The sequence below is a fragment of the Typopeltis vanoorti genome, chromosome 23, assembly GCF_054136105.1.
Source record: "Typopeltis vanoorti isolate ZY-2024b chromosome 23, IOZ_Tvanoo_1.0, whole genome shotgun sequence".
NCBI classification, from domain to species: domain Eukaryota; kingdom Metazoa; phylum Arthropoda; class Arachnida; order Uropygi; family Thelyphonidae; genus Typopeltis; species Typopeltis vanoorti.
In genome coordinates this window covers 27,430,023-27,456,317 of record NC_143571.1, presented here as the reverse complement: position 1 = coordinate 27,456,317, position 26,295 = coordinate 27,430,023, and the positions used below count along the sequence as shown (strand labels likewise).

Here is a 26,295-nt window from a genome sequence, read left to right as displayed (position 1 = left end):
TGCATATAACCTCTGAACCAATAACCAGGTCCAACACTCTCACACCACGTGTCCCTTCAGTTACGTGCTGTTTCAAGTAATTATCTCGTAGAAGATGTATGAATTCCATTTCCTTTTTGCTACGTGATATTTCCTCCTTCCAATTGATATCACCGTAATTAAAATCCCCCATAATAATCACCAAGCCTTCACTCATTGCACTAAGTTGCTGATGCATGAATTCAATATCTACCCCCGTACTCCCTGGCCTATAGCAGCATCCAACTGTATATTTGGTTGCGTTGGTCGCTATTTCGCACCAGACTGCCTCAAATGAACTCTTATTCACATGTCTATCATCATGATATACTACTTTCTTTGGCTGCAACACATCAGCTATCATCAACAGTACTCCTCCTTTTATATATTTATAAAATATATTATTATATAAATATATTATTTAATATATAAAATTATAAATATATAAAATTATATAAAAATTTTATATAAAATATATTTTATATAAAAAATATAAAATATATTTATAATACTACTTTTTTGATATCTGTCAATCAACCATTCTCTTATTTATGTCACCAGCTTCATATTCATCCCCATTCATTTCTGTTTACATGATGTAGTTCTGTGTGGTAGTATCCTGCCGAGTGTCTGTACCAAGTTCAATATTATTTCTTTTATTCAACTTTGTAAAATGTGAGTAAATTACTAAGTCCTATCCTTCAATTGTACTGCTTTCTCCTATAAAGTTCCATATTCTTGTCCACCCATTCCTGAATTCTGCCTTTAACCAACTATGCTAATTCTTTTATCACCACTCTTGACCCACTGATTGATCTATATAATTTGCTGCCTCTATCTTTGAGCCTCCTTTATGTAAGAAAATTTTTCATTGTCCTCTTTCTATTCCTATGGAACTGTGCTAGAGCTAGCTTCAACTGCACTGCCATCCTCAATCTTCTTGCTGAACTCTCCTAGTCTTATGTAGCAATTCTTTAGCTATCAGCAGCACCTCTTCTCCCATCCTGTTCTCTCCCCCCCCCTAAAAACATAATATTCCTTATAAAATTGTAACAATATTTTTCTCCCAACTAAGTCTCATTTGTTTTAAATCAGAATGCTTTAAGCTCTACCTAACACAGCATCCCATTTAGTTCTATGTGGTTTCTATTTAGTCATATACCTCTGATGTATTGAACTTTTTTTGTAACACATTTGAAATATTCTAGGATACAAATTTCTGTAATAGAATACAAATATTCTAGGATATGATTCACTTTAGAGAAAGAAAACAATAACAGTCTGCCATTCCTTTCACACCTTTGACATGCAATCACACATTAATTACATGTCAGTATGATGGATACATGACTTTCACTGTTTACAGAAACTCCCAACACTGGTAGAATTTAAATTCCCATTCACCAATAGTTGTGCCACTATCCTGCCCACGAATATGACATTATAAAAACCTATTTAACTGGGAAGAATTGATTTGCCCAATTAATTTGAGAGACTAGAAAACAGACTTTGTATTTGGGTGGATCAAACTCAATGTAACATGTCCTTAAGTCAATAAAGAAATAATGGAAAATGCAAGAAATATAATCTACCTAGATTATGACCAAAACTCTTAAGCTAGGTGAATGTTATGGAAGCAGTATCTTGCTACCAAGAGCTCTTTTGCAAGTAAAAAAGGAGACAACAATCAACCCATGATGGCTGAGTCTTCAAGATGCCGAAGCTTAAACCATCAATACATTATATAAATTGATATAAAATAATATTGTTGAATAAATGTTCAGTACTGTTCTGATCATATTTGTGTTTTCACCTTTCTCTATTTACATGTGAATGACCCCGTTTAGTGTTGTTTCATTTAGTGCTCTAAATTCTAAGAATGTATCCTAAGTGTTAACTGGAGTCTTTCTGTACTCTTATCTGATGACTATCATGTTATTATAGAAAGTAAATAAATTTACTGAGACATAACCTTCCCCCTTCACAGTGCCATGCTGTCCCCCCATGTATAAAGTGTCATGTTTCTATTTATTGCTTCCTAGGTTATGTCCTTAACCAGCTTTTGAATATTTTAACCACCACTTCTGAGATACTAATTGGTCTATAATTTGATACATATATCTTGGAGTCTCCTTAATACAACGGAATTATCTTGCTCTCTTTCCATTCCTTTGGAAAAGACCCTGCGAGTGCTAAGACTAAAATAAAATGACCTAGTTAGGGACACAGCCATTTCTCTTGCAATTTCCTGTAAAACTCTGGCTGATACCTGATTCACTCTCTCATGGCTATATTCACTTGAGATTTCTCAATCCCTTCGACACCTTCAATTCATCTACCTGTATTCTCATATCAATCTCTGTCACATAAGTCACTGTGTTATCTCCACTTGATTCATACACAAAGTGATCACTCAGTAATTCAACTATTTCTCTTGGTTTTTTGTCACCTCCCTAACATCAGCATTTGTTATTATTCTATAATTATTCTTCTTTACTTGTCATTCAGTGAAGAAACTGGAATTTCTTTCATTCTGCTTGTCTGATTTCCTTTCAGCCTAATTTGGCCCTACTCCCCATGCTGATCTCTTCTTGCTTGTGCTTTATACTACCCATAAGCTTGATGATCATCCTTTCTCCTGATATACCCTTCATCACATTCTTTTTTGCATCTCCTGCTTAATAATGCTACTTATCCATCTAAATCCCACCTGATTTATCCATTTGAAGTGAGATTTTAAAAAAATTTTATTTAATTAAATTTTTTTTAACATTTATCCCTTATGTGAGAGGCCACAAAGCCTATAGCAAATAAATGCCATGTATAGGTATATAATCTTATACTACATCCATCAAACCTCTTGACTATTTCCCCATGCACCATTAACATCCTTCTCTTATGGTTTCTCATGCCAAGCCCTGGAGTATATTTTTTGGTAACTCACTATAAGTAGATTTATATGAATAATAATTAATGAGGTTTTGATTCTTAGATATTTTTTATTAACACTGGATTTTTTCTTTTTTTTTTTTTTTTTTTTGACATGTTTCTCTGCCTATATGGCTGTCAGCCTCTATGTTAAATGACTCTATGTTATATATGTCAAATGAGGCTGAAGAAAGGCAACCAAAGTCAGGCCTAGAGTCCTAAATGGTGTCCCCTAGTAGGCCAGATTAGGTAGTCTTTACTGTTGATCTGAGAATCATTGCTTCCCAAATTTGGAGCAGTCTCATGCACCAAAATTTGTTGAGGTTTAGAAAGTTTTTCAGGGCTGAGGCAGATTCAAGGAATAGCCTCTAATATTTGTATTTGCTACAGTGTAATAGAGTGGCCTTCTTCCACCATATCCTCTGGTGGGGTCCAAAGCATGGTCAGCAAGACCTGAGTAATGGTGGAATTGGATGTAGTCCTTGTGTTCAGAAATTCAGTCCAATTCTTATACTGGCTATTCAAGGAACATCTGAAAACGGAGAGTTTGCAACTGCAAGGGACCTGGTAGATCTAGGGATTTTGGCTGGTCTTTGGCAGAATGGATAAGGGATGGCAATTTTTTATGTGGTTTGCAAGTGGTTGTAAGGTTATATTTCCTTAGGATTTTTGTCCGTTTTCAGATGTTCCTTGAATATCTGGAATGGTGTTAGATTTTGAGTAATCTCTGTTCTGAAGGGGGGGGGGATGTTGCAGATGCAGGGTTTTAATATTTTTTTGATTATTTGAGGACTGTATCTCTTGGCTAAGAAAGTGTTGGGAATATGGTCAAGTTCAGTAGTTAGGGCACTGTTATCATCACTGATTAATTTTGCCATGTTATATAGGGTTTTATAATCCTATATTGTTGAGAGGGGAGTGACTATATAACAAGGCAAAATTAAACAGCTCTGATAACAGTGTCCTAACTACTGAACCTGAACATATTCTCAACACTTTCTTAGGCAATGGCTATGATCCCAAAACATCTAAAAGATATTAAAACCCCTGTAACCACAACCCCCTTCAGAGTAGAGATTACTCAAGATCTATCACCATTTCCTATATCCAGGGCACATCTGAAAAACTGGCAAAAATCCTAAAGAAATATAACCTTACGATCACTTATAGACCACATAAAATATTGCAGCCCTTAGTCTCCACCAAAAACCAATCACATTACCTAGACCTACCTGGTTTCTACCAGGTCCCTTGCAGTTGTAAACTATGGATAGACAGGCAAGACAGCCAATGTCAGAATTTCTGACCACACGGACTACATCTGGTTCCACCATTGTATCAGCCACAGGATACACTGAATGAAGGCCACTCTATTACACTGCAGCAAATAAAATATAGAGGCTATTCTTTGAATTTGCCTCAGCCCTGAAAAGCTTTCCAAACTGCAAATTTGGGTGCATGAGGTTGTTCCAAATTTGGGAAGCACTCATCCTCAGATCTTCATCCCAATGGCCAAGACTACCCAATCTGCTCACTAGGGGACACCATTTAGGACTCTAGGCCCAACTTTGGTTGCTTTTCTTTGGCTTCATTTGCCCAGTGTTAATGCTTGCATGCACATATCATTGTTTTTGTGATTCCTGATGATGGTAGTGTAACCTTGCCAAAATATAGGTAAGTATTAATTAAAGTTATTATAATTAATATTTTAGTATATGTTGTTATTTCTTGAAAAATAATAATTATCATATAGATAGAAAAACTAGATGAAAAAAATACATCTAGTGTTAATAAAAAAACATCTACAAGTTAAAATTTGGTTATTTAGTATTCATGCTCTAGAGTACCTTCCAAGCCTCTCATAATCATGAGCTTAGTCAATTCAGCTTGACTTGACTAAGCCCAGGAAATTATATTCTGTTTTTATCCTTTACTAAAACTTAAGGAAACAAAAGTTTGCTATATCAAATATGGCTGTGATTAGGATCTGGTATATTCAAGTAGATAACTTCATATCGAATTGATTTAGTATCCCATAATGTACTGTATACTACATTTTTAACATGTATAAGCAGCATAGTGATGCTATTACTTCTTACATGGAATACTATTTGCTCATACTTGGCTGAAGTACTCCTCTACCACTTTATACAAGCAGTCCTTGTCCTTATTACTGTGGTATATGCCACATGCATCAAGTATAATTTGCTTTCTTATAAAATGAAAGAACTTGTTACACCAGCTTTGTAGTTCCACATATATACCCCTTCTCAATTGATAATTCTACAACTTAGCCAACTTCTGGGTAATAACCATATAATAGCATCAGAACATTTGTTCATAATCAAGGTAACCACATGTTCTAATGCTATTACTAGATTGAGCACACTCAAATCCCAGGTCTCTTATGTCATATGCTGATTCAGGTAATTCTCTCAGTAGCTGCATAAATTCCATTTCCTTCCCTCCATTGCCTTTTTCATTCTGTGACTCCTTTGTAAGTCCTTCATAATGATTCCTCATTCTGTGGTTGTTGAGCTAATTTGCCAAAGTAAGTAATCCACATCTTATTTTGCATCCTCTTGACATAAAGCAGCAATGCTGTATATTTTGTTCAGTTGGCTATTATATCTCCTCAGCTTATATTTTGTTAAATATATATCAGTGAACAGAAATATTTTCTCCGACAGCTTTACATACGTTTTTTCCCTCATTCCTGCTTCTTCTGCTCTTATTAGCAATAAATAGTCCTCTTCTCTTCCTGTTTTCTCTTTTCTCCCTGAATATGCAGTATTCCTTACATCCATGTACAGGGTGTTCGGGATAAATTTGACATATTTATAATTAATTATATTTTTCCGTAAGTTACATGTATTAACACACACTTCTCTTCATTTAAAAGTTTGGACCCTTCTTCATTCATATACAAGATGTCAGAAAGGATGGATAGCTGGAACCCACCTGAATCATGGAAGAGAATAACTTGTATCATGATGATTCGTGCCCGCCATCAAAATAAGGATATTACGACTGCTGCCCAATGCTCCCTGAATACAGTAAAAACAATCAGGCATGAACTAGAGACTTGCAATGGTGACTACGAGGATGTAGCAAGAAGAAAGATCCCTAGCAGACGATCTGATTGCGTTCGTACAGCAGAATTCCTCGCAAATCTGCAGGAACAGGTGTTGAAGAACCCTGGCATTGGAATTCGGGCTTTGTTCGTGGAGTTGCTAACTGTAGTCAAGCCCTGGATAACAAGGGTAGCCAATGGTAGGCCGTATGTATGGCAGCAGGATTCGGCCCCTTGCCACACCTCTGGGAAAAGTCAAAAATGGTTGTCTGAAAATTTCTACGACTTCACCAGTCCAAATGTTTGGCCTCCAAACTCCCCAGACCTTAACCCCATGGATTATTTTGTATGGGGCGCAGTTGAAAAAGACACCAATCGCACTTCCAGTAATACAAAAGCCCAGTTAATGGATAAAATTAAAACAGTTTTTGCGGCCCTTCCCAGGGAGACTGTAGCATCAGCTTGTTCGAGGTTCCGAAGCAGAATTGAAGCTGTGATCGATGCTAATGGTGGTTATTTTGAGTAAATCTTGTTGATAGTATTGTAATTAACTCTGCCTGTAATGTTTTTTTGTCAATTCATTAAATTTAATAGATACAAAGAAGATTTTCTTTTTCCTTACGAAACTGTCAAATTTATCCCGAACACCCTGTATTTGACAGTATCTTCCTCCATCAAGTCAACCATGTCTAATGCCTACAGTGTTTGGCTAAGTCAAACTAATCAGTGCTTCTGTGATTTTATACATGCATTTCAATATCCATTTCAGTCCACATGTATTCTTACATCTTTAATGAGTCTTCCATTCAGTTTTGATACATGATTAATTGCATTCAACAATTTCTTCTCTTTCTATATGAATAAGAAGAAATATGAAGGCTATATGAAGATATGCATCTCTTCATATAGCCTTGGTTTCCTTGATTTTGCATATCCATTATCTTATAAAAGAAAGTTTTCTTCATTGAGATAATCTGTCATATATAAGTCCTTTTGTCTATCAAATTTACTCCAGACATTTAAAAACTGCACACCATTTCTCCTGCACAACCCATGCATTAACTTATTTTTAGTCATGGTTCTTCTCAATTTGCTACTCTCATATTCTAACAAAGGATTTACAAAAAAATTATTAATTAATTAAATTGAGTAAATAAATAAAAATAAATAGCATTGTTATTATTATAATATAGGTATCTCCTTGGAGTTAAAAGACTCATTGCAGGAGATCCACACTAACCATTATTCACACAGTACCCATCCTATCTCTCCTTAAACTCATTTACTTTCAGGACCCTCACAGCTAATTATGACCTTTAAACAAATTTTTAAATACAATTTTAAATAAATTTTATAATGTCTCTTCTGAGCTATGGAATTTGAATATAAACAAATATGTACCACTGTTCACTGACTTAAATAAACCTGTGACACATGTGACTAAGAAGCATGTGGCACTCATAACACTATCAAGTTAGCACAGTCAGTGAGAGGGGCATCAGACGGTGATGTGAGTTCAACATATGGTCATTGCTGCACATTAATACTATTCCATGGATACTAAAATGGCAATTTCATGATTCTGTCACAAAATTCATTTAAAAATCATCCTAAGCTAGCTGGTTATACAATTATTGGCAACAGACTGGGTCCAGCCTGTGGGCCATGGTTTGCCATCCTCTGGTTTAAAACATCTGATGCTAATGTGTTAACTGATATTGTTTACTGCCATTGTTTTTCATTTTGCAACAATCAGGTCATGTCATATTAGTATGGTGGCTCTTGTTATCCTATTAATTACCTATTATGAAAAGTGAGCTCTCTAATATTTTGCATATATTATTCCAGGAGTATAATAAGCAGCAGAAGTTAATAAAGAACTTGGAAGGACATCTGGAAAAGTGGCATTCTCAGTATTCAGTAGTTCGACATCAACTTGGATTGCTCTATCAGGAACATGCAAAAAAAATCAAAGATTTTGAAGAAGATCAAAATAAACTTCAAGAGGAAAATATGAAGTTGCAGGATACATTATCTGTGAAGAAAATGAAAATTGAAGAATTTGAAGTGAGTTTTTATAGTTTTTAGACAAGCATTCAGTATGTTTGTGTGTGTTCAGATTTTTTTTTATTGCAGTTTAGTATGCAGACCTAAACTTAGAACCTTTTATGTGAATCCTATCCACAAAACATTGTAAACTTAATACATCAGTACTATGGGTCAGCTAAGCATCAGATAAGTTATGTGCCTTGTTCTATAGGCCAAACAAAGTACTTTTTAAAGCCATATCTTGCCTCAGTAAGTAAGGGGTAGTGGTCTTAAATGGTGGTGGTGAATTTCATTTTCCATCATATCACATGACATTCAAATTCAGGAAGAGAAATCAGAAGCTGTTTTTATTACACTCTGTATTTTTATAAGGTTTTAAATTATTATTATTATTATTCTGAATCTCCAAGGAATTGCAAGCCTCATTGCAGAAGGCCTATCTTAGACAAGGCAAAGGCTATCATACCACTCCTTAAACCCCCATTTGCTGTCTACATATTCGCCACCTTATCAGACAATAAATTCCATGGTTCAAAAATCCTTTGCCATGCAAAAAAGCCACTTCTTACCCTCCTATTCACCACCTTCTTTCACAAGAAGGTGGTATGTGGTAGCTCTAGCATAACGCAGAGAAAAAGCTGTGTTGTATATGTCTAGAGATAAGTCTTATTTTAGCAAATTAAATTAATAGTAATTTAAGTAATTATATTGGTTATATCTTACTTATTTTAGACTCTAATATTGAGTGTGTGTTTGTGAAATTTAATACGGTATATTGTTTAGAAAGCATTTTAATATATGGCGCCAATGAGTACAAGGAAAATGGCAGCCAAGGCCTACTTGTTCACCATGTTTAGCATGAGGAATTTTTGTGCAACATAACATATGTTATACGTATTCATTGCCAAGAGTGAGCAGGTTGTGGTAAGAAAGCAAGAATGGAGAGAGAATTGTTCGTAAATGTTTTGTGACAGTACAAGAACTGCCAGTCTTGTGGAAAGCAAGAAAATGAATTGACGAATATTAACAATGTAAGAAAAGATAAAGTATTGTGGCCAGATCAGAAATAGTGGATGATGGTGTGTGGAATGAGAACATGAAAGAAGTGGCTGAAAGTAATGTGAATGATAAAGTGATGATAAGGAGTGAAATAATGCATTTACATTGTGTCCTTCATAGGACAAAATGGGAGCTAGAGTGACTGGAGAAATGATTGTTGGATGGTACAGCAGGCAGGAGAATTAAAGCAAATGTGAATTTAGAAAGTATGAAAGTGCGAGAAACTGGAAATAAGGATAAGATATTGTATGGAGATTTGATGATAAGAGGTATACTTAATGAGCAAGTGATGAAAGCATATTTCCCAGGTGTAAAAATCAAGGATGTGAAAATCAAAAATTAGTGAAGCTGTTAATTTGCAGAAGGGAGAATTGAAAGAGATGATTTTTATGGCAGGAATAAATGATTTGAAAGAGGAGAAACATGCAATTGAAGAGTTGTTGAAAGAGCAAAAATAAAGAGTGGGTAAGTAATTTTTTCAAGTCTGCTGCCTTGGTGTGATAGGACAGAGTTGAGAAGAAGGGTCAGTATTGCTAATGATTCAATGACAAGATTGTGCAGGAGGAATGGTGTGCAGTTTATAGATGTATGGAGTGAATCTGATGGATGAAAGGACTTATATATGCATGACAAAATACATTTAAATGGTTTTGGAGGAAGTGTTGTTTAGTGAGAGTTTGGAAGTACAAAAGCAGGAAAACTAGAATATTAGGGAGAAGCAATCAAGCATGTGTCTTTCCACCCCCTGTGATAAATGAGTGTGTGCACAGAAATGATTGTGCAATGCTGAATGTTATTTTACAGGTTTCTGAATCGGATGGCTTGGTAATGAATTGCTCAAGTCTAATTATGGGTACAAGGGGATGTTGAAATGCATATACACGAATGCAAGAAGTATCAGGATAAGGAAGAGGAATTTTTGTCATTGGTGAGCTAGACCTAGACTTGGCCAAAAATTATAGGTGTCAATGAGACCTGGTTGACAGAAAATGATATTGTTTCAGGGATAGTATGTGTAGGGTATTGTATTTTCATTGAGGATAGAGGGAATAGGACAGGAGGTGGGGTATTGCTGATGGTAGTCGAAGAATTACAACAACAAAATTATAAGTTAAACAGAATTTAGGTCTCGGAGACATGGTTCATTTGAGGCTATCTGGTGCGAGATAGAGGCCTATGAGACAAAGTATATGATAGGGTACTGCTATAGACCAGGGTTGCACAGGAAGATGTAGATGCCATGTATCAGCAAATTAGCATGAATGCATGCTGAACAGTTATTATGGGAGACTTTAACTGTGAGGACATAGATTGGAAAGAGGAAATGGAGCATGGCAAAATGGAAGTGGAATTTATACAGTTCCTGAGGGATAATTACAGGAACTCAATCCCCTTGTCCCCCTCTATAACATGTTATAGAAGGGGACAAGGGGATTGAGAGTGTTGGATCTGATAATAGCATCAGAAGATATATCCATAACCATGGTAGATACTCTGTCTCCAATTTGGGTGAAGTGAACATGCAGTCTTGTTCTGGGAAGTTACCAAAAATGTGGAATTCTGTCAAGAAAGGGTTTATGTTGAACTATACAGTAGGTAATTATGACAGACTCTGGAGTCATCTTGGAACAATGTCATAGCTTGAGAAGCTACATAGAAAGAATCTCATAGAAAATGGTCAGAGATTGGTTGAGAAAAGCAGTATCATACTGTATACCCCCAGGTTAGGAGGATAAACCAAGAGGGAATTAAGTGGATGAGTAGAGATATAAAGCAAGAGCTTCAAAAAAAAAAGAAAAAAAAGAAAACACTGTTGAGGAAATATAAAGAAAAAGGTGATCACCATACTCATGAGCAGTACAAAATGTTAGCAAGAAGGGTAACTAGTGTGGTAAGAAAGGCCAGATCAGATTTTGAAAGAAAATTAGCTAAGCAGGCAAAGCAAAAACGAAGGAGAATTTTTATGTAGCAAGCAAGAGGCAAAGTGACTAAGGTAGGATGACTTTAAACAGTGCTCATGGTCAGCGTGTGTTCTATAAGAATGTGCAAATAAATTAGGAGTACCTCTTATGAAAGTTGTTTAATGTAAATCAGCTCTGGCAAAGTTCCAAATGAGTGAAAGAGTGTAAGATAGTTCCATTACATTAAGGTGGCTGCAAAGTAGAAGTAACAAGTTACAGACCAATTAGTATCTCTGGAGTGTGGTTGAAATATTGGGAAAGTTGGTTAAAAGTAAAAATTCAGGAATGGGTGGATAGGAATATAGGGGATAGCATGCCTTTACAGAAGGTAGATCCTGCCTTAGTAATTTATTCACATTTTATAATAAGGCGACAGCAGAATTGAATAACGAAAATGGCTACACTATGATACTGCTAGACTTTGCAAAGGCATTTAACAGAATACCACATGGTAAACTATTACATAAGTTGTGGTGGCCAATAGACAGAGATCAGAGGGTGGTGTGGAATCAAGGCAAATGAGGATGACTAGTGGAATGCCTCAGTGCTCTGTATCAGGACCACTACCCTTTAATTTGTACATTAATGACATAGCAGAAGATCTGAAGGGAGATATTCAGTTGTTTGCCGATGATGTGAAGCTACGGAACGCAGTAGTTGATAAAGGTAATATAAATATCTTACAGGATGAATTATATAAATTGGCAGTATGGGCAAAGGACAGTAGTTGTCAATTCAATGTTATAAAATGTAAGGTAATGCACTTTGGGATGAAAAGAATTACATACTTTATATCATATTGATGGTACTGGATTACAGGAAATTGATGAGGCTACGGATCTGGGAGTGATTGTGGATAGTGACTTGAAATTCAGAGGACATATTGAAGAGTTGGCAAAATAGCTCAAAGGATTACTTGCATGCTAAAGAACACATTGATATGTAAAGACGGAGGTTATTAACCCTCTTCATAAGGCTGTGATTTGGTCACATGCTGACTTCTGTGCATAAATTTGTATACCTTCATTTCTTGAGAATCAGGAGGTGGTGTAGAGCAGTGTTTCTCAAACTTCAGATATAAAGCCGGTGTGGGTGATGCATGGCCTCTCTTGATGGGTCCTTGACTCCCTGAAAGTCTAATAATAATTCCAATAGTTTGATAACACAACTCTGGTGTGTAGCATTATTTGGACTGTAAGTCGTAATAGTATTGTTTGGCATAGCTCTTTCCCACCCTTCCTTTTCCCCTATAGCCATTAACACTGAAGGTAGAATATATTTTTTTTTGTTCCCTGTGATCCTATGATCATAGGTAACAAAAAGAAGCATTTTGAGACATGATTTCAAAAAAGTTGGTTCTATAATGTTTTTATTGGCAGTGTCTACATGTGTAATAGTTACTTATTGATGTTGAAAGTTTATTTTTCACTTGGTTAGAGTATAATAAAATTAGTTTAATCATCAATGGATCCATCTCATTCTTGTCCAGGATTCCCTTCCACAATTTTTCTTAGTAATTTCTACTATCTCTGATCAAAAGTGTTTCAATAATAAGATGATAAACTTATTACTACTTGTATGACTTCTGCATTAATTCAACTTCACACCTCAGTTAAAATCAAAATCAGTCTGGGTAGTGGCTCCTTCTATCATACTATCTCCCATAATGCATAAGTATTATGGGAGATAGTATGATAGAGATAGAAATGAAGCACTGTGTAAAACTAACTAAAAAACCATGACTTGGTAAGAACGTAGAAATAAATATCAGGAAGTTGACAAAATATTCTGGAGGCTATTGAGAAAGCTTAGAAATGGAGGAATGAGGAATCAGAGATGATAAAGTTGACACAAAAGCTGAAAATAAAGATGTTCTAGATGTCTGGAGTAATTACTTTGAAAGACTGCTAAATGAAACAAGCAGTGAATGCAAGCCATCAAGTCATCAGTACCCCAAAATGCATAGGCATTATGGGATACTGATGATTGATCTAAACGAATAAGCTCTGGGGCCCTTAAAGTAGGGATCATAAATGTGAGGCTATTGCTAGATAACTGTCATTACAAACTCGTTTTATATTATCATTATCATCCGTTTAAAGAAGGTATCAATGTACTTATTCATAGTTGAAATACTAGGCCTACATGAACATAAAAATATTACACGATTTTCTTTGCACTTCTTACAATCACGAGCTCTGATAAACAACTGCTAATTTGCAATTCTATTGTTGGTTACTGATTGCTAACCAGAAAAGACAAAATATCACTATAAGTCTGTCAAAATTCCGCTACACTACGCTGCAATAATGTTTGCTTGTCATCTGCAAGATAACACATTACAGGAAGCTCCAAACCTCCCTGTCCCTTTCATCACTTGTTCATAATCAGCCAATTGTTGATATTGACTTTATATACACATTTAAAATTGTAAACAATTGTTGAATAATAACACAATAATGTAGGCATAATTACCATAAAGGGAGAAAAGTCACAAAACAGAATAATATTCTGGGTACGGGGACCGGTGCATAAAAAAGTTCCGGGGATGGGCCCCCTGCTGAATTTAACCACTGATGTGAAGTCAACAGCCGTTATATACAAGTCACCTTGGCTTGAAGATTTGCATGCATTTGGGATGATTAAACAAGTAATTGCATTTCTTGTCAATTATAATCGAATCAGTACTCTCTAAATTTATTCTTTCATGGTCATTCTTCGTTATAAGAAAAGAACTCTGGGATTTACTTGGCCTGCTTGGCTTTCTTATCATAATTGAATCACTTAGAATCAGTTCAAGTGACAAAAACTGAGTTTGAGAAAATTGAAGTCCAAGTTCAGTAAGTATAGAAAATTCCAAGTAGCATCTTATAAGCCAATTATTATGCAATTTCTTTACCCATGTTTTTCTCTACTTGTCCATTAAAAACTGAAAACAAATTGTGTATCACTTTAACTACCCATTCTTGGAATTAATTTGCTTTCTTTTTGAAATGTAACTTGTATCCCTTGGCTTCTAAGCACCTCAATGGATGGTGGTACCATATTTCTTATATGAACCTTGTAATGCTCGGAAGTTTGTACTTGACCACCTTTTTCGATGTAAGCTGCAGGAAAGGAAAATGTTATGAGGATCAAGCTGCCTCCTAAGCTTGTTATAATCACCTGCCCTGTAATTCCACATATACCCCTTCTCAACTGAAAATTCCAAATTTTACATCCTTCCAATTCAATTGAATGATCACTTTCCCCAACTGGAAGCAACATAGCCTCCTTTGTTAGACAGATTTTCTGATCCTCTGACCATATCCAACACTGTCATACCTCAATTCTCCTGAATAAATGATGCTTTAAGTAATTATATCTTACTGTCTGCTATGTGTTCTTTGCTCCTATCAATCTGTTTCCATAGTTGAAGTTTCTCATAATAATTACTTGACTTGCACTAATTCACTGATGCATGTCTTCCATGTAATTGCATGCACCACCATCCTGTAGCAGCAACCATCCATATATTTTGCCCTATTGGCCTTTATCTCACAGCAAATTGCCTCAGATGAACTGCCATCCACACACACCTTTCTCCTACTCAATGTGGCTTAATTCATCTGCTGTCATCAGTAGTAGCCTTTTGCTAATCACCATCCTCTCTGTCCTCATTGAAAATACTAAATCCCTCACATTCACTGTGTTATATTAGGGAGCATTGTTAGCATTCAGATATGTTTTTAATACAGTGAAACCTATGGGGTATCCATAACTATAGAGTAACATATATACCTCAGTAAATAACTTCTTTATTATGCAAATATTTCATCTTATGTATCATAAGACATCATCAGTACAACTAACAAACAATAATAGGAAGTGAATTCAAAAATCAGTAGTGTGCATGCTTTAATTGGAATTCCTCTACATATAGAGTTGCATGTTCATGGATTAAAAACTACTGGGCTAAAATTAAAATTACTTAAACTAAACATAGCAGATAAATTATTGAATACAATTGAGGATAACAATTTTCCAAACTTTTGGAATAGTAAGACAGTCATTTCAATTAAGATTATCTATGAAGTAAGGCTTCAGCACTTTCTTTATATAAACATTTATGTTTATATGTGGATCTCTGTAGTAACTTAGCGTTTTGCCATTGGATCCTATAGTTAGCATTTTCGATTCCATGTTCTGCAAGTCCAGATTTGTGAGGTTTGATAAAGCAGTAGTGGTCTTGATGTTCAGAGATATGTTTGTTTATAGATCTTCCTGTTTATCCATAGTAAGACAAGTTACAAGAACATGGTACTTGGTATATGCCAGGTAGCATAATTGGTGAGAGTTTGTCTTTTGGAGAAAGCAGGATCCATTGGCTTGGCAAATTATACACCAAGTGTATAATTTGCATCCTATCATTGTTTACCAAACCTCAAAACCTTACACTTTGCAACACTGAACTCATAGTTCCACTTACCTGCCCATTCATGCAATCTATTCAAGTCCTCCTGTGAGGACATAACATCTGCTTTACTCTGCCTTGCTCTTCCCAACATAACACATCATCATCTGCATATCATTAGTTAAACCCATCCCAATATTACTAACATACCAATTGAACAACAATGGTCTCAAAACTGACCCCTGGGGTGCACAACTAGTGACCTTCCTCTTTTGAGATACTGCACCCCCATATACAACTTTCTGATACCTATCTGACAGTCAGTCACTGATCCAACTCAGAAGTCTGTTATCTAATCCAATTTATTTAATAGCTTATCATGTGGCAGTCTATCGGAAGCTTTTGAAAAATCCAAGTACACCACAGTATATGCATCTCCCCTGTCCAAGATATTTTTCACTTTGTTATAGTACATAAGTAAGTTAGCAAAACATGATCTCCCTTTAAAAAACCCATGCTGATAACCACAGATAATACTGCTGTTATCAACCCATTTCTGTATCCTACTTCTTACCAATCTCTCCAGTACCTTCACCACAACCTCAGATACACAGACTAGCCAATAATTTGAAGTTATAGTGTTATCACCACCTTTATGCAGTGGAAAAATTTTACCTTCCTTCCACTCCCTTGGAACCTGTGCTATTGTAAGACTCATAATAAACAGGCATGCCATTGCTACTATCAATTCCCTGGAACATTTCTTTAAGATGAGTAGTGATATGTCCTCAAATCCTATCACATTATTGACATCAAGGTTATTTATTTCCTCAAATACTCCCTGCTCACTTACAGTTAACCAATCCTCTCCTATGTCCTCTACACTTAAGTTCCTCATGATTCCACTATGATGAGGATGAAACACCCTTATAAATTAATCACTGAATATCTCAACAATGTATTCTGCAACTGTTACCATTCTATCATTTTCATCCATTAACATCATCTCACCATAATCATTCTTCCTTCTACTTGCCACATATCTAAAAAAAACTCTATGGTTTTTCTTTTCCTGATTTGCCAATTTCTGCTCACACTGCACTTTGTTTTCCTTACTGAATCACTCGCCTGACTTGTTCTTTATACTCTTCATGTAACTGGTTATTACTATTATTCATCTTGTACTGCCTCCAAAGTATCTTCTTCCAGATTTTATGTCCTTCCTTAAGTCCTTCATTCATCCATTTTACACCTACCTTATTCAGCCTTTTGACCTTCAGAATACATTCACATATTGATGCTGTTATGTATTTCTTTGTCAGTTCTCAAGCAGCATTTATTTCCTTACCGCTCAACTTCTCATTCCATGTTTTAGCTCCAGCTGTCTCCTATGCTTGTCATAATCACCAAGCTTATAATTTCACATATATCCCTTCCTCACAGAAATCTACATATCTAGCCACTATCCAAGTGATCACTTCATTGATTACTCTCACCAACTGGAGGAAAGTGAGAAACTCCACTCACAATTACATCATCTGATGAAAATATCAGATCTGCTGTCTGACCACAGCTGTGAGAACCTGACTGGCAGTGTGCCAAGAAGTGTCTATTCATGTTGAAGGGGAGAAAGGAATAAGGTGATGTGCAAATTTGTCACACCAACACACAAAATCATGTACTTTATACATAAAATTTTCCAAGTGTTATATAGCAAAATAGTTACCATTTTAAAAACTAGAATTTTCATAAAAGAAAAGCTAATTTTCTGATGTATAATGATAAACACTCATCATTGATTACCGTATTATCGGAATGAATTCACCTTCTTCTGCATATGCAGACGTGTCAAGGGGTCTGGCATCTATGGTCAGACAGTAAAACTCTCGATCCTTATGTGCCCTCTTTTACATGCTACCTGAGATAGTTATCTTTCAAGAACTTGAGATTTTCATTTTCCTTATTCCCAAATGCTATCTCTTCATTCCAATCTATACTGCCATATTTGAAATCACCCATAATAATTAGCATTTCTTTATTCAGGTCCAAGTTGTTTATATATTTCTTCATCACCACCCTTCACATTCCTTGGCCTATAGCAACATCCAACTAAATGCGTCTTCTTGCAATTTATATTTCGCTTGTATTTCTAAGCATTTGTATGTCATATTGCTGGTTTTCAAATCCATGTTTCTTCCATAAATATTATTTTAATTTATTAATTATAAAAATCAAAATTCTCTTTCCATTGCTAACAGGTGTTGGGTACTGCAAAAAAAACAGCAACTTCTTCTGTTGTAAGTGGTCTCACCAGTGGGAGCCATGCTCAGGAATGATACCAAGTCCTTATAAGGACTGGCTTAAAGGGGCGAAGCAAGAATGCTTTTCATCTTCCCCGTTAACTGTAGAGGACAGTGTAGGGATAAAGTGTTATTGAGTTATTAAAGCTCTGATCATGGCAGGAGGATAACAGCAATAGCCAAGCCTCAGGTAGAACTTCATTGGCTACAGCATTGCCATCCATTACCCTCCAAGGGTATTAATCACCACATCTCACAGTCAATTAACTCATCTCCCACTGGTATGATGTGATACCAAGGTTGAAGTAATGCAGAAGTCATATTTCCATATATAAGTAGTGAAAAGGTGTCATAACTTATTACTAAAATACTTTGGATTAGAGACAGATGCTGAAAGGTTTTTCACTTGGCTATACTATAAATTAAAGATGCCAAGAAATTATATTCTTGATTTCATCCTTTAGCCAGGTAGCTTCTACTTCACACCAAGCTTCACATCAATTGCCTTAATATCCCCTGATGACTTCACATCAATTGCCTGAATGTAAAAGATATGTGCTTTGTATATAATTTCTTGGCATCTTTAATTTATATTATAACCAAGTGGGAAAAACTTTCAGTATTTATGTTCAAATTTTGTGCTACAGTAATATATAAAACTGTTTTTAATTTTTTTTTTAAGAATCTTTTAGATAGCTTGGATGCCAGTGAAAATACAATCCATTCAAAGATCTCTGAGATTACAAGGAAAATTGTTGCATTAAGAAACAATGAAATTATCCTTTCACGAAAGTACAAGATTCTTCTACACAGAGAACATTTGCTTCAGAAGGAAAATGAAAAGTTAAAAAAGAGTACCCTAGTAACAGAAGTAACCGTGATGCAAAGGCTTGGTTCCTTTCAGCGATTTAAGGTAATGCTAAACTTTGTTTACACAATTTATCATGTTACTAGAATTACAGTTTTAGCACATACTTTTTGTTAATAATACCCCCATCTTATAAAGTTCAAAGACCTATAATACTTGAGCATTTATTTTCTCCTGATGTCATGTCTAATAGATACCATAAGAAAGCAAATGTTTCTTTTAGGCACCTTGAAATTAAAATCATGGTGAACACAGATTTAGGATCTTCTGCTATTATACCTTCTAAATGAACAAGGAGTAATAGCAGTGGCAGTTAGTATGACATATCTGTTTGTTTAACACTGGATGAAACTTGCAATTTGAGATGAACAACATCCATGAAAGTCTACATAAAAGACTCAGTGCAAAGACTGGACTAATATGGCAATAAACAGAGTAAGTCAGTTACATTGATCAGTTAATTACAGAGATGAGGATGTCATAGTAGAGCAACATGCTTGGATTTCTAAGGATTGAAGGAAGATTTCAAAGGATGATAATTCTGTAGTACCTCAGTGAAGACATAGAAGTATTATTATTATTATCTCTAGATGCTGTCTATGCTACTCAGGAATTAGCATTTAGAGATAAAGAATAACCCAGTCTTTATATGAATATTGAAGAAGTATAATAAGTTTAGTTTAATCCTTTATCCAAGTGTGAGCAAACAAAGTTTGCACCATAATAGATTTAGTTTAATCCTTTATCCCAGTGAGAGCAAACAAAGTTTGCGCCTGAAAATATCTTCAGGACTAAATATAGTGTTGTACTATCTTATCCAGTAAGTAGTGCAACACCAAGGCAACTCGTGGCAAAGGTGGAGCAAGCTACCAGGCACTTCTAACCCAGTATCTCCCATAATGCAAAACACATTTCCTATGTGGATATGTATATATACTGTTATGCATTAAAGGGATTGGCCATCTACCCAGACTAGTTTCGACCTTTATTGAGGTCTCTTCAGTGGGAGCCAGGCCCAGAGCTGGAGATACCAGGCAGAAGCAGTAGCAAGTCATCTGTGCCTATGGGAGTTGCTAAAAGGTTTATCACCTTTTTTAAAAATTACTCTGGATTTAGAGAAAGATGTTGAACATTTATTTATCACTAGGTTAGACTATAATAGATTTAGTTTAATCCTTTATCCCAGTGAGAGCAAACAAAGTTTGCGCCTGAAAATATCTTCAGGACTAAATATAGTGTTGCACTATCTTATCCAGTAAGTAGTGCAACACCAAGGCAACTCGTGGCAAAGGTGGAGCAAGCTACCAGGCACTTCTAACCCAGTATCTCCCATAATGCAAAACACATTTCCTATGTGGATATGTATACTGTTATGCATTAAAGGGATTGGCCATCTACCCAGACTAGTTTCGACCTTTATTGAGGTCTCTTCAGTGGGAGCCAGGCCCAGAGCTGGAGATACCAGGCAGAAGCAGTAGCAAGTCATCTGTGCCTATGGGAGTTGCTAAAAGGTTTATCACCTTTTTTAAAAATTACTCTGGATTTAGAGAAAGATGTTGAACATTTATTTATCACTAGGTTAGACTATAATAGATTTAGTTTAATCCTTTATCTGTTAAGTGCCTGGTAGCTTGCTCCACCTTTGCCACGAGTTGCCTTGGTGTTGCACTACTTACTGGATAAGATAGTACAACACTATATTTAGTCCTGAAGATATTTTCAGGCGCAAACTTTGTTTGCTCTCACTGGGATAAAGGATTAAACTAAATCTATTATAGTCTAACCTAGTGATAAATAAATTTTCAACATCTTTCTCTAAATCCAGAGTAATTTTTAAAAAAGGTGATAAACCTTTTAGCAACTCCCATAGGCACAGATGACTTGCTACTGCTTCTACCTGGTATCCCCAGAGGACAAAGGATGAGGAGATGGGATTGAGATGATCAGTTTAGCAGTTCAAGGTCGGAAGTTTAAAGTGTTTTGAAGCATTGAAAAATTTGAATGATCGATAGTCAAATAGGATAAATAGGATATATAGTATACAGAGTGTGTGAATTAACTCGCATTTACATTTACAAGTGGATTAGGATCGTCTTTACGAAACAACTAAAGAAGGTGCATGGAAGAGAATCCAGACACCGTAAGTAAATTTTCTATTTACTATCACCCATCCACTACCAACTCACAATAGTATACCGGCAGATTCAAATGGAGGAACTAACGTTAACAAACTTTAGCTATGAACAATTAATAACACTCTTCAGGAAGATAGGTTCAGAACTGGAAACCAGATATCCGGGCACTGTAACACTCATACAATCAGCACCAAACGACGAAGAACCTCATGGCCCCACTGACTTAGAAGTTGAACATCCAGAACCCTCCCCACAAGAACACTACCCTAACTCAGAAGAGACAACTGAAGATTTCGAAGTAATCAACAGAAACAAACGACGAAAAGTCACAGACACAGTATTACAGGAAACACCAATGGACGCATCAAGCAACACAATAAAAGAACGCATCCCTCCAATTATTCTCCGATCGAAGGAAAAATGGACGGAGACAGCAAATATCATGAAACACAGCCAGATCAAGTTCTCTACAGCAAGAAATACAGCGGAGGGAATACGAATACAACCCGAAACAGTAACAGATTTCAGAAAACTCACTAAAAAACTAGACGACTCACTGATCCCTTACCATACATTCGCATTAAAAAGCGAGAAAAACTTGAAAGTTGTAATAAGGGGAGTAGTCGAATCAATAACAACAGAAGAAGTAAAAGCAGACCTCACAAGACAGGGCTTTGCACCCATAAAAGTCTCGAGAATGCACAGAGGAGACAAAACCCCGATGCCGCTAATACTAATCGAGATAGATAAAGACAAACATGAAATATACAATATAAGAACAGTGTGCGACCTCATCATCAGAATGGAACCACTTCGAAGGAGGGCATCAACCGGACAGTGCCACCGATGCCAAAAGTACGGACACGCCCAGAGCCGATGCAAGGCAGAGTTCAGATGCCTGAAGTGTGGAGCCAAACACCCCACAGCTTCCTGTACTAAACCCCGTACAACTCCAGCAAAATGTGCAAACTGCGACGGCCCGCACCCTGCAAACTATAAGGGATGCCCTAAACACCCAACCAATGAAGTGACAACACGGAAAACAAGAGATCCAAGTTCCACAACAGACACAAACAAACACACGCCACCCACATCAAAACCAGCAACACCCACAACTACCCGAGTAAACACAACATATGCTGACATAGTAAGAACAAACCAAGAACCCACCACCCACAACCAACCACCCAACTCAGCCAAAATAACAGCCGCCCTAGGCGAAATGTTACTGGCATTCAGTAAGACAAACCCCACCCAAGAATCAACAAAACACTTCATGAAAAACGCACAAGTAATCTTCTCTACCCTCACTCATGAATAACACAACCAACACCAACAATTCACTACAGATAATATATTGGAATGCAAACGGCATACTCAACAAAATGCACGAACTAAGAGAATTCATACAACACATAGACACAGACATAATACTAATAAACGAAACTCACCTACGCCCATCCGACAACCCAAAACTAATAAACTACCACCTATTCAGAACCGACAGAACAACAGCCAGAGGTGGAGGAACAGCTATCTTCATCAGGAAACAACTTAGATTTAACGAAATAAAACCCCCCCAGCTCACAACCCTAGAAGTCACAGGACTACAAGTTCACCTAGCCAACAGAAACAGCCTCAAAATTTATGCCACATACAACTCTCCAAACAAACACATATCTACCACAGACCTGTCACAGCTACTAGACAATAATGAAACCATAATAATGGCTGGTGACTTAAACGCTAAACACCCAGCATGGAATAGCAGGATTACAAACAAAAGCGGCAAAATCCTACACAATTTCATCGCTAACAGGAACATTGTAGTCGCAGGACCGATCGAACCCACACACTACGGCACGATAGGGCGACCAGACGTACTAGACATAGTTATCATGAGAAACGTGAACCATCAATACCAGCTAATAACAATAAACGATCTAAGCTCAGACCATAACCCAGTCCTACTCCAGCTGGGCGCTACACCGGACGAAACAACTACAAACCCTACCACCACAAACTGGACACAACTACCCACAAAAATCAAGGACACCATAGGACCCATACCTATCATCTCCACGAAACAAGATATCGAAACTGCAGTCTCCAACCTAGAAAAACAAATAACGCTAAGCCTAGCAGCAGTAACCTCGATTACGTCCAACAAGAAACCAAACCAACTCCCAGAAGACATCAGAAAACTCATTCGGCACAAAAATAAAATACGCAGACAATATCACAAAACACTAGCGCCACAAGACCGGCATGAACTCAACAAAGCTACTCAACTAGTCCGCTATGCAATCAGAGATTTCCGCAACCAACACTGGGAAAACACACTCCGATCTATACAACCAAATGACCAAGCACTATGGAAACTCCTCAAAAGCCTTCGCAACACGTCAAGCTACGTACCACCAATTCATGGGGAACGCGGGACGGTCTACCGCGATGACGAAAAAGCGGAGGCTTTCGCGGACAGCCTAGAACTACAATTCAGCCCCAACTACAAGAACGTAGACCTAACATTTATCACAAAAATACACCGACAGACAAGACATGTACTAAGGCACCACAACCAGCAACCGAATATCCGCCCAACATCCCCAAAAGAAATACGCGAAATAATCAAACACCTTAAAAATAAAAAAGCGCCGGGTCCAGACAAAATCACGAACAAATTAATCAAACACCTACCACACAAAGCACTCATGCACATAGTTGCCATCACAAACGCGATGCTCAGGCTTAGCTATTTCCCAAACCGCTGGAAGACTGCAGACATAATCCTGATCCCCAAAACTGGAAAAGACCCGAAATTCCCACAAAATTACAGACCCATCAGTCTCCTCTCCTGTCTCGGAAAAATATCCGAAAAAGTAATCCTGACCAGACTACAAGAAATAGCCACCAAAAACAACATCATCCCAAACGAACAATTCGGGTTCAAACCACACCACAACACGGTACAACAGGTACAAAGAATCACAGAATACATCACACAGGGTTTCAATTGGAAACAACAAACCGGTGCCATTTTCCTCGACATAGCCAAAGCTTTCGACAAAGTATGGCACATCGGTCTCCTACATAAACTAATAACAGCAAAAGTACCAATACACCTAGTCCTCCTGATCAGCTCATACTTGAAAAACAGAAAATTCCGAGTGAAAATACAAGGAATAAGATCCACTGAACGCAAAGTCACAGCGGGAGTTCCACAAGGCTCACTACTTTCCCCCCTATTATTTGCCATCTACATGGCTGATATCCCACAGAACAAAACAACGATTTCTGCCTACTACGCAGACGACACAGCCATTTTAACCAGATCACTATGCCCAAAACTGATAACAAAACGACTACAAACCGCAGCAAATGAACTCGAACTCTGGTTCAAAAACTGGAGGGTCGACGTAAACGGAGATAAAAGCGCAGCAATACTGTTCACAAGGAGGAAAAAATCCCCCCACAACGCAGTACACATATTCAACAAAATAATCCCATGGGTAACAACAACGAAATACCTAGGAATACAACTTGACAAAAAACTACACTTCAATACCCACATTGCACACACATGCGCCAAAGCAAACACAGTCATAGCCCAAACATACCCACTAACCAACAGACGCAGCTGCTTAAGCATAGACAACAAACTACTCATCTACAAATCAATCATAAGACCCATAATAACATACGGATCACCCGCGTGGAGTCACACAGCACCTTACAACATCAAAAAACTCCAAACAATACAAAACAAATGTTTAAGAATGTCATTTAACGCCCCATGGTTCATACGAAACACACAGCTCCATCGAGAAGCAAATACACCGACAATTCTCAAATACCTCCAACAAACAGCCACAAATTACTTCACACAAGCAGCCACCCACCCAAACCAACTAATAAGGACAGCGACAGATTATAATGAACAGGATAAAATGAAACACAAACGCCCCAAAACAATCCTGCTATTCCAAAGCTAACCATAAACCACACAGCCCGAATAGGGCGAGCACTTGCTCAATAACTACCCCCCCCCTCCCTCAAGAGACACACACATACAAGACAAAGGGAGTAAAAGCCAAGGGCTTGGATCTCCATCACACCAGTTTAAGTCACAAGTCACAAGTGGTATCCCCAGCTCTGGGCCTGGCTCCCACTGAAGAGACCTCAATAAAGGTTGAAACTAGTCTGGGTAGATGGCCAATCCCTTTAATGCATAACAGTATATATACATATTCACATAGGAAATGTGTTTTGCATTATGGGAGATACTGGGTTAGAAGTGCCTGGTAGCTTGCTCCACCTTTGCCACGAGTTGCCTTGGTGTTGCACTACTTACTGGATAAGATAGTACAACACTATATTTAGTCCTGAAGATATTTTCAGGCGCAAACTTTGTTTGCTCTCACTGGGATAAAGGATTAAACTAAATCTATTATAGTCTAACCTAGTGATAAATAAATTTTCAACAAAGTTTGCACCAGAAAGTATCTTCAGGACTGGGGTAAGTAGTACAACACCAGGCAACTCGTTGCAAAGGTGGAGAAAGCTCACATCACTCCTATATCTCATCTCAGTATCTCCCATAATGCAAAGCACATCTCATTGCAGATATATGTGTAATGCTATGCATTAAGGCAAGGGCCACTACCCATACCGGTTTCAACTTTTATTATAGGAGTGATGAGAGCTTTCTCCACCTTTGCAACGAGTTGCCTGGTGTTGTACTACCTTACTCCAGTCCTGAAGATACTTTCAGGCACAAACTTTGTTTGCTCACACTTGGATAAAGGATTAAACTAAACTTATTATAGTCTAACCAAGTGAAAAATAAACTCTCAACATCTTTCTCTGAATCCGGAGTAATTTAATAATAAGGTTGTACACCCTTTGGCAACTCCTATAGGTTGGAATGATCTCTCATTGCTTCTGCCTTGGTGTCTCCACTACTGGGCCTGGCTCCCACTGATGAGACCTCAATAAAGGTCGAAACCGGTATGGGTAGTGGCCCTTGCCTTAATGCATAGCATTACACATATCCACAATTAGATGTGCTTTGCATTATGGGAGATACTGAGATGTGTTGGGGTGATGAGAGCTTTCTCCACCTTTGCAACGAGTTGCTGGTGTTGTACTACCTTACCCCAGTCCTGAAGATACTTTCTGGTGCAAACTTTGTTTGTTCACACTTGGATAAAGGATTAAACTAAACTTATTATAGTCTAACCAAGTGAAAAATAAACTCTCAAAATATTGAAGAAGCCATAGATGCTGTATGCTTTTATTCGATAGAAGGAGTTAAAAGAACTGATTAGTCCTTTCTAACTTTAGAAAAATAGCCAACTTTAGTTGTCACCAGAATTTGGTCATTAAAACTGATGAAATAATTAAAAATAAATAAATTTCTATAGCCAAATACTGTCATTTAAAGTAAACCTTGGAAAGCAAAATCTGGCATAACTTGGATTCTTTTTAAAAGTTTCTTAAACTTATTTT

General features: G+C 37.0%; 1 protein-coding gene across 1 annotated transcript in view; it reads left to right on the top strand.

Annotated features, from left to right (window-relative positions):
• Positions 1-26,295, top strand: part of LOC150093712 (centrosomal protein of 290 kDa-like) — a 462,999-nt gene that overhangs the window by 287,125 nt on the left and 149,579 nt on the right. Inside the window, exons 18-19 of the mRNA XM_090412505.1 lie at positions 7,868-8,086; positions 18,464-18,694. Coding sequence (XP_090268631.1) covers positions 7,868-8,086; positions 18,464-18,694 — 450 coding nt within the window. The remainder of the gene's footprint in view (positions 1-7,867; positions 8,087-18,463; positions 18,695-26,295) is intronic.